This window comes from Onthophagus taurus, chromosome 7 (genome assembly GCF_036711975.1).
Source record: "Onthophagus taurus isolate NC chromosome 7, IU_Otau_3.0, whole genome shotgun sequence".
Taxonomy (NCBI): Eukaryota; Metazoa; Arthropoda; class Insecta; order Coleoptera; family Scarabaeidae; genus Onthophagus; species Onthophagus taurus.
The window spans coordinates 31,484,611-31,495,491 of NC_091972.1; the positions used below are offsets into that span (position 1 = coordinate 31,484,611).

Below are 10,881 nucleotides of genomic sequence, written 5' to 3' on the forward strand. Positions count from 1 at the left end.
AGAATTTTTATTAAAAAAAAACGTTTACTATAAGGATAATTTCGCAGGGAAATAAAAAATTTCTCATTGATTAATTATGTTTGTGTTGAAACATCATACAATAAATAAATTCTCGTAATTAAGATCATATAAAAACGATTACATTTACTGGTCAACAATATATTTATTTTCTTACAAGACAAAATAAAATAATAATAAAAAAACAATCATAATTACGTCTTTGTAACGGATTAATAATAATTAATTAGATGACGATTATGGAATTAATTTTGATCGCGCATCTTATTTGACGCAGTAATTAAATGAATTTTATGTATGAATGTGAACACAAGGATTTTTAAAACCACCTTAAATTCTATTATTTATTTATATCTTATTTTTTTAATTATTAATTTATCTTCTTCCTTCCTTTGGTCAAATTGCATACAGCTGAGTAAACTGATGGGAACTTTTGTATAAAGGCGTATACACCTAAGAGGTACAAAACTATCACACATGTTAATACTAAATCAAATACAGCTGGTTTTACACTACAAACAAATAGAAAGTGTTAATAATTAATTAGAAATTGTGCGAGAGTAGTATTAATTTACCTGTAAACATTCATAACACTTTTGGTAACATCATAAAACATAAAATCGGGGTCTCTTTTATCGGGTGTGGCGTAACTAATTCTTACATCTCGCAGGTACTTTGAAAATGTATCTTTTAAGAAATTTACTACTGCATTGTCTTTTTGGCACAAAATTTGGGCTGCTCTTGGTTGAGTACTTAAGTAATCCATCCAAGCATCTATTGAAGACATTTCAACTTTCTAGAAATTTCAAGCGTCAAACCAATCTAAACAGTTTTCTAAATATGTTCTTACCAAAGATTTTCCAAAAACTTCCCCTAAAGAAACATTATAAATCTGACTAGCTAAAGCTTCAGCAACTATTTCCGTATTTCTTTTCAAACGATCCAAATCGGTATTTTGTTTAGTATCAAGAATTGTTCCTCTTAAAGGATCCTTATGGCTTTTCAATGACGACAAAGTAAACGCTGGTAATCGTCTTATACTAAACCGCTCGTGCTCCCAAGCCAGCAAATCTTCGGCCAAATTAATTTTTTTATGCACCCCTTCCGTTGTTATTTTCGGGTAACGTTCAGAAACTGATTTCATGTTTTTGTAAAATATGGCTGCTGGCGCTCCTTCTTTTGGCGGTTTCGAAACGTGCATGTACAGAGAATCGCCCGCCGCTAATGTGTCTAAACACATCACATAAGCCGCTTCCTGAATAAATTTATAAGCAATAAAAAATTGGAGATAATGTAAATATATAAACGTTTTACGTTAATGCTTTTCGATTTGTTTGTTTTAAAAATAGTTGGTTAAAATTAATAAGATTTATGTAAGTTATTTACACGCATTTGATTTTGTAATTTATTTTAATAAATAAATCTCACAATTTCAAGACCGTTTCATTACTATTTTAAATCGATAAATTATAAATATCCTTTATAAATATCAATATAAATACTTATAACATTTTAGATAAGAACAATAGACGTGGGAGAAAAGTTCTCCGTAAGTTCCCATAGATATTAAGATAGGTCAAAAATAGTTCTAGGTTTATTAGATTTAAAAATTTCACTCATTTATAAATCGTGGTAACTGGTACGAAGAGCAGATCCACTGATGTAAGTACTATATGGTGTTAGAATGATTATAATGGTAGTGAAGAAGATTGAGAGGAGGACCAAGAGTGTGGATAGTGAGATAACTTGCGACTGCGTTAATTAAAAAGGAATATAATGGGGAATACTGAAAGTAGAAACAATCAGAGGAAAGCGACAAGATTAGCAGGGCGTTATAGAGTGGGAAGAGTGCCATAACTAACGTTGAAGGGAAGTATGGCAGACCACTTGCATACTCAAATGGGGAAGGTAGAGCTAGCGGATGAGGAGAGATAAGTGGGAAGAGGTAAAGGTAATGCAGGAAGATGAGAACGAGTTGAGTTCAGTAAGATTCATGTGATACGATTACAGTGTAGGACAGTATAGAGTTAAGAGAACAGCAGGGTTTAAATAACTAGAAACAGAGAGTTGCACAGAGATCTAAATGGAGAGGAGAAAATGTATAGGAGAGTGGCTGATTTGAGAAGGACCGTAGCAAACAATGGAAGGGAAGAACAAAAAAAGAGATGGAAAGTGGAAACAGAAAGGAAGTGGAAAATAATACATTGGTGGCGAGGGAAGGGGTGGTAGTTAATGAAAAGCAGGAATGGTAAAAGAGAACTGAGAAGAGACGCTGTATGGATGGAATAGGTCAGTGGCTATGTTACTGGTCCCACCCACGCCCAGGTAAAGGAGGAAAGTTCACTTATCAAGTTGAATACTTGACAAGTGACTGTCCTCGGATACAGGACAGTCTTACGTTAGCACACGGCTAGAAAAAGAAAAAAGTGATACTGGAAGAAGAACTTGCTCCGACTTTGATCATGGAATGTTAAATCATAGAATAAGAAGACCAAAACATTATTATGAAAATGAATAGGAATCGAATATAGGTATTGAGCGGAAAACTGAAAAATGCTTAAACGACGTGAACAGGTTGCAGTAAGATTAGAAGCATCCAATGAACATCCATTTCATTTTATTAGTGTATTATTTTATCACCAGTGTATACGCACTGGTCAGCAAACCAAAGAAAGAAAAAAGAATTTTTACAACCAGCTTCAGGATCTCCAAACAACACCAACTCGTGCTGATGGGAGATTTTCAACGTCAGGATCGGAAATGATGTCATCGACAGAATAAACATCGATACAACAAAGAAGTCGTTAACCAAAGCGGAGAGCTGCTGCTAAATGTATGCGTCTTTTAAAATCTATAAATAAATACCTAATTTTCCAACAAGAGTCAACACAAATCCACCTTCTCAAATAGCAGCGGCAAAGCAACCACTATTGACTACCTAATAACAAACGAACATATTCCCCATCGCGAATAGTCGATGTCAAAGTGTTGTCATCAATACACTTAGGAAATTATACTAGAGAAATTGCGAAATGAAACCATACTAGACCCACAGTATAACAATGTACATTAAAATGACATAACGCTTGAGAAAGTGAAGACAAACATAGCTAAATTAAAAAACAGAATGGCCCCAGACCTAGACGAAGTGACAAACGAACTTAAGTACAGAGAGGAACATTACCCATTCCTCTATACTGGCCAATTACCCAAAGAACGAAATACCAGGATGACCATATCACTTTTCAATAAACGATTATAACTAGCGATCTGTACTAATAATTCAAATATCAGAAAAACAATAGGGTTTCAGAAACAACAGATCCACTGAAAATCCAGACATTACTGTTTTTCCATCACAGAAGCACTCGACTACGTGAAATTAAAAGATGTGATTAAAACTCTAAAACAAAAATCAATCGATCCCAACATAATAAGTATAATAACAAAAACAACAGACATGTATAGAAGTGACAAACACCTATAGTATAGAAGTAACAACTATACCAAGATCAAATTGAATGGTGAACTAACGAAAGAAATCCAGATTGCATTGGATGTTCTTTAATGAAATAGCCTAAGCCTTGCTTATTTAATTTCATTATGGGCAAAATTATTGAAAATGTTAAAGAAATAATAGGAAGATATACATTAGGAGTTGAGAAGATAAAGATGCTACGCAGATGACGCAGTACTTATCGTCGGCAGTGAAGATAATCTGCAACGCTTGTTTCACAAATTATACCAGACGGCCAACCACTATAACATGGAATTATCAATACTACATTACATTACACTAAATAGACTACATATCGGGTAGGCGGACCAATCAACCTTGCACCGCGACCCTAAGGATCTATTGTACCCCGATAGATATCGTTATCAAATTTCACCGTGAAGTCAAATGCTTTTAACGAACATTAATACCTTACTCGGTGAAAGGTCATTCAGATCCTTTGAGGAGATAAACTGCGACCCAAAAATCGAGAATCTGGCACGGTTAACAGCAGGGCACTGGCATAAAACATGCTCATCCGTCTCTGCTTCCTCCGCACATAGTCGGCATTCAACATCGTCGGCTAAACCCAACAAGTTTAGGTGTGCTTTTAATCGGCAATGCCCAGTAAAGACACCCATTAGAACTTTTATGCTGCTATGAGCAAATCCTAAAAAGTTCCTGGGTTTGACAGTGGCGATGTTAATTAATTAATACCTTAGCATGTCTCATTCCAGGAGAACTTGTCCACAGTAGGCGAACTCTTTCTTCAGCCCACAATCCAATCCTATATTTGGCCTATATTAACTACTGGTTCCGGTCCCACAAACGCTTTAGCGCTGCCCTCTCGTGCTAGCTCATCTGCCGCTTCATTGCCAGCAACCCCAGAGTGACCCGGGACCCAGATCATAGAATATATATCAATACTAAAAACAACATCAATGTTATTTAACTATCTCGGGCAATAGAAATATCATAAACGAAGTATGATACAATCAAATAAAGCAGCAAGGTCAGCTTACGGGATGTAAGTAATATGGAAAAACAAGCCATAACCATTAGAAGTAAAATACATATTTATAAAACAATAGTACAAAGCAAAGAGCAGACATTTTGAGAATGGCTGAGATGAGAACGTTAAGGTCGATAAGCGTGACCTCCACACTTCACGACAGAAAGTGTGGAAATACGGCTGACAAGTGAGATATAAGATTGGATGTGCGAGAACTGATTAGCAAAAATCGCCAAAATAGTAGTAGGGAAGCCGCATAATATATGACCACTGGGAAGACCTCCCAAAAGGCTGACTCATGGACATCGATATCGCAAGAATGGAACGAACAGAACTAGGACAGGGAAAATGCCTGTTAAGACAAAAAAGAGAAGAAGGAAAATTAAAGTCACTATAAATATAAGAAACTAACTAATTTTAAGAGTTTGAAGCAAATTTTTGGAATATTGTAATACTTGAAGGAGCGAAAGGTTATAAGGTACATATAGGAGAAAAATATTTATCCAATTTATATTGTATCGATAAATCATTCGTTTTTTTATAATTTAATGTATTGTTGATTTCCGATATTTTCATATATTATATTAGAGTTATACCGTTGAACTCAAGTTAGTAATAAATATTAGCAAAATAATTTGCTCAGTTGCCATTTTAGCTAGTAAATGTCCTATGGCCGATCTAGACTTGAATTAATTGTCGTTGTAAGTCTACTGTACTTAGATACTTTTCAGCGTTCTGTCGACCCAGCCAACCTCAGATTAAACTCAACCTAAATGTCTTCTAGTGTACAATAGATCACGAACTCATCGAATTAATGCAGAAATTTTGCATGCTAGAAGAAACAAGACAAACCTTCTTAAGATTATCTTCGAACAATTATTTAAAAACAGGTCTTAAATTCTACAATAAACCTGTCGATGCTATTTTAATGTAGAAGTGGCAGATTGAAATCATTTATCACCAGATCCGCGTTTTCATGATGATTGGCCATTACAATGGATTGTCTTGGAAATCGGTCAGAATACAGCAACTGTGTGCACTATAAGATATTATTTCTAGTGCAAATAACATTGAAGTTCAAGAAATGATCTTTCAGTTACATCGCATTATTACAGCGGACGATCTCACGACTGTCCTGAATAAAAATTTAGTACACTACAAAGCTTTTGTTGGATTCAGAAACGCTTTGTGTTTATGATGAAAACTTTCTTTTTATGACGATTTTCTATACTGTTGAGAAAGTAAATATATCTGTGTTTAAGGCAGTTATAAGTATAAGTGTAAGGTTTTGAACATATTTCATTGGTTGATCAAGTAACAGCAAAAATCTTCATGCAAACGCATTCAGTATATGTTGGATTTCGACTAGGCACTGGTTTATCTCTGAAAAGAAATCTTTCCAAAACCCAGCCAACTTTTTTCTACATCGTCAAAGTTAAAGTATTATTACTTGATTAAACTTTTACATAATGACGTGGTTTAAATTTTTTATATCAGCTCAATCGGACTGTAATTTTCTGGAGGCGAGGTTGTAATAACTTCATTACAAAAACCAATTCAAATCAGCGCTGATTTCGCTATCAAGATCGCTTTGTCCGTTATCTCCTTTAATTAATGGTCAAGATTATCTCTGCGTCTTCGTTTTTCCAAGTTGGATTGGGACGAAAGGCATCATACTTTCAAAAGAATTATTCATCACTTGATGATAAATATCATCAAGCTACCTTACGTGGATGAATTTAATTAACTCTTAGTCTTCTATTTGATGTCATTTCCGGATCATCGACGGTTAAACCATTAACTTCCAAATAGTTTAACCGCCGATTATTCGACTTCTGGATTTCTAGCAGCAAGTGGAATGTTCGAGCAGAAGAGAAATAAGCATAAGAAGTTTTTACAACGATTGCGGTACAACCTTTGTATAAAACATTGGAGTTGACAAAGTGCTGCGTTCTACAGGGTGTTTCATTTAAAATGACATATGCTTATATCTCGAAAACCAAAACTCGAATCGAAAAAGTTTCAAGTAAATTTTTTTTCGTGAAAAGGGGGGCACAGGGTACACATGAGCAGATTTTTTTTTCGGGTTGCCTAAAGGCCCTTCTGACGTCATTTTTTCAAATCGCACATATACTTTTTTCTTTAAACTTCTTGAACAACTTGACAAACTAAGTATTTTTTGCTTAAAAATTTTTTTTCTTAAATTCTGCGTTATGAAGATATCTACAAAAAGAAAAATAAAACAACATTTCTCAAAATGTAATTAAAAAAATTTAATTAATAAAAAAGCGATTTAATTAATTGTAAAATAGCACTAAAATTCTTCTTCATTTTTGAAATCACCTTAGAACATTGATTAAAATTTATAAAGTTACCTTTATACATCGATTAAATGCTTAAAATGATGACCATTCACTTCTAAACATTTCTGAATTCTCATTGAAAACGTTCTCTGCACATTGCCAAGCATTTCTTCAGTTATTGATTCGCAAGCTGTTCTGATACGGTTTTTCATATCGTTTGGTGTTGTTGGAACCTGATTGTAAACTTTCTCTTTGAGGTAACCCCAAAGAAAGAAATCGGGAGAAGTTAAGTCGGGTGATCTAGCTGGCCAATTCACCGCTCCATTACGTCCTATCCATTTTTCAGGAAACATTTCGTCGAAAACTTCTCTTGTGGCTAGAGCATAATTAGATGGACATCCATCATGCTGATACCATAGCGCAAGTCTTCGCTCCTGAGTAAGGTCTTCTAACAAAACCGGTAAATCGTTCAACAAAAAATTCCGATACTTTCTGCCATTCAAATTGCCATCAATAAAAAAAGGTCCAATTATTTTATTGCCAACAATGCCGCACCAGACCAAGGTTTTTGATGATCAACTTGTCTTAGCCAACGAGGATTTTCATGTGACCAGTAGTGCATGTTATGACGATTTATTTGGCCGTGATTGGCGAAAGAGGATTCGTCGAAAAATAGTACATTGAAGAAAAAATTTTCTTTAATCTTAATTTTTCCATAGCCCAAGTACAAAATTGAACACGATTTTCAAAATCATCGCCATGTAATTGTTGGTGTAGAGAGACATGATACGGATGAAACTTATTAAGTTTCAAAATCCGATGTACACTCCTTAACGAAATGCCTGAATCTTTTGACAATTGACGGCAACTTACATGAGGATTAGCTGCTAAAACAACTATTTGATTTTGTTCATTCGTAACCGATCATGCACGTGTTCGTTTTTTTCCTTCACGTTACCACATTCCAGAAATTTTGTAACTATTCGATATAAAGTTTTAGGACAACATAAATGCGATGGGCCTCAGCGAAATTTTCACGACTTTCACCGTAAGCTAACACCATCTGAATTTTCTGTGGAGTAGAGAAGTGCTCCATTTTTGCTTTGATGACAATGATTTTTTCGCTTGAAATTATTATCCTACGTGCAAGTTAGCGCACATCCAAACAAGGTTTAGAACAGTATTTATTCGATTTATAAACATTAAAAGAAAAAAATTTTAATCAATTTTCTAAGACGATTTCAAAAGTTAAGAAGAATTTTAACATTATTTTACGATTAATTAAATCGTTTTTTTTTATTAATTAATTTTTTTAATTACATTTTGAAACATGTTATTTTATTTTTGTTTTTGTTGATATCTTCACAACGGAGAGTTTATGAAAAAAATTTTTTAAGCAAAAAGTAATCAGTTTGTCAAGTTGTTTAAGACTTTGAAAGGTATATCTGCCATTTGAAAAAATAAAAATGACGTCAGAAGGATCTTTAGGCAACCCTGAAAAGAATTCTGTTCATGTGTACAATGTGTCCCCCTTCTCACCAAAAAATTTTTACTTGAAACTTTTTTCGATTCGAGTTTTTGTTTTTGAGATATAAGCATATGTCATTTTAAATGAAACACCCGGTATATTTTCTGCAGCTCAAAATAATAGACAGAAATAGTACACAAATTAAGCGACGTTTTCACTTCCAACATTTTTATACATATAAAGTGGTCAATATCATACTTATTCAAATTGAGGTTGTGTTGAACGCATGTAGGGGTGTTACCCCTCAAGAATAACATTAAAATTTACCAAAAACTTCGACCAAAGTTATTTAACAATTAAAATTTCACTTAAAGAAATTTTTAAATTTTTACTAGTTGAATAATAAATGTTTCTAGCTTTAATTATTTCATGGTATTTCATCAATATCTGAAATATTTGAGTAGGTATCATAATTAGTTTGACATATTTAATTAAACATAAAATAAACAATTCAATAAGCGTAAAGTATGAATTTAGAAATAACTTTCTTTCTACAAGCAATTCAGTCTGGTTGAGGAGATCTGAGAACGAACTTTGGAGCTAAAAAATTTTGGAAAATATCCCAAATTTATTGAAAAAGTTATGAATTTATGATAAAAATTTTTCATTGTTAAATGGTTATTAATTTTTAACAATTTCTAAAATTCTTGTCGTTAAAATACCTATTTTTTTTCAAATCCCCTGTAATTTTACACATTATTGACCATTCTGTATACTGCTTTAATATTGACAATTAAATAACCAAATGAATACTAATTTAAAAATATATCTCTAGTGGCTGTTATTTATTTGATTTAAAAATAGTTGCGTAAGTTTTATGGGATTTATCTAAGCAATTTACACATAATAATTTATCAGTTTAAGTAAATATTACTAACCGTAAAAGATTAAGGATTATATATTGTACCCTATTAATACTTACTTGAATAATTGTACCATCTAAACTATCTAGTTGATCTTCCAACCATTTTTTACTCCCTTGGTAATTTAATTTACCACCTCCAGTTAATAAAAATACAATATTGTACTTCCCTCTTGTTCTTGGATCTGAATACAAAGTGGAAAATAATCGTACAAGTTCTAATAACATTGAAACACCAGATGCATTTGAATCAGCACCAAAAGATAACTCCTAAATAAATAAAAATAAATTTCTTTATAATCTAAAATTAAATCAAAAAGATTACCGGGGCTACTCCAAAACTATCATAATGAGCAACAACAGCTATTGTTGGTGTTTTTCCATCATTACTCTGTCCAACTAAAAAACCTTGAATTGTAGCAATTTTTATGTCAGTTTTTTGATTTGGTGATTTTGGATTTATGATGACTTGATAACCATTAGCAGAAATTGATGTTACCATTGATTCAAAAGCTGACTTAGTTTTATCATCAGTAGCCAAACTCTGAGAGATTTCTTCCACTATTAATGATAAATCTGGTGTTGCAGTTGAAAAATAAACTGGTATTGAAATCTCTTGAGCTAACATTGCATCTTCTAATATCAAAAGATGCTATAACATTTTAATCAACACATTAGGTGATGCACAAATGATTTTTCTAAGCTTACTTCTTTTTCTTCTGGTGTTAACAACAATAAATTATTAGGAATAACAACCAATAAAGCCCCAGCTTTTGTTCGAATATGCCTAAAGTGATCCACAGTTAAATCTTGTAATTTTACAACCACACAATGCCTTGAAGTGGTCCATCCAGTTAAAGATCGTGCTTCTAAACTTACAGCAGCACTTCGGCAACCTAAAACCAACAAGATTTCATTACTAACCTATTTTTAAAAAGCCAAAAAATCACCTTAACTTATTTAAACCAATATTTAATTAAATATTCTTAATACTCACCATGTGATACTCCGTGCAGGTCAAAATGTTGCATTCTATAAACGGGAAATTCATGGGAAGCTATTACCGGGCTTGCTGGGGCCACTAAAATGAAAATCGGTAGGAATACTAAGACGTAATAGGGTAAGTACCCTTTAAAAATTTCTTCCGCCTCCTCCAACCACATTTTAATTCAATTTCGAATGAATTTTCACCGTGAAAAACGTTTGTTAACTTCGTTTTTGACGTATCACCTAATTATGAGCGGCCGCATGGATTTTCGTGAATAGGCAACCTATTATTCAAAATTGTAGCTTGGGTTGTCTATCTTAAATCTTCGTTAATTTTAATATGTAGGTTTGATTAAAAAAGTATTTATTTTAAAAGTATGGAATAAAGTACACGGGATAGTTCCAATCTTTCACAAATGTTTCGCATTTTAAATTCATATGACACATAATCAATACTAAACATTTTCAATCAATATCGATTTTAGCAAATGATCGATTTCCTCTTGAAGTATTATGTCCCAAGTAATCTGTTATTCGTTCTGTACAATTTGCAATGTCTGCAGAATTTGCACCAAGTTCCTCAGACTCTTCTCCATAATGTCTTAAACCTGCTCATTAGTCAAATCACGGTAAGATATTAACGTCTCCTCTGCAAATCAATTCATAGAACGTCTT

The 10,881-nt window shown here is 33.1% G+C and overlaps 1 protein-coding gene across 1 annotated transcript; it reads right to left on the reverse strand.

The window, feature by feature from the left end:
• Window positions 1-308: 308 nt before the first annotated feature.
• LOC111416762 (BOS complex subunit NCLN) lies at window positions 309-10,483 on the reverse strand. The gene is made up of 7 exons (XM_023048854.2): window positions 10,217-10,483; window positions 9,928-10,115; window positions 9,545-9,871; window positions 9,280-9,489; window positions 869-1,273; window positions 594-814; window positions 309-530 (listed from the first exon to the last, which is right to left on the reverse strand). Exons 1-7 carry the CDS (start codon window positions 10,380-10,382, stop codon window positions 389-391), a joined length of 1,659 nt encoding a protein of 552 aa, XP_022904622.1. The 5' UTR covers window positions 10,383-10,483; the 3' UTR covers window positions 309-388.
• Window positions 10,484-10,881: the final 398 nt, after the last annotated feature.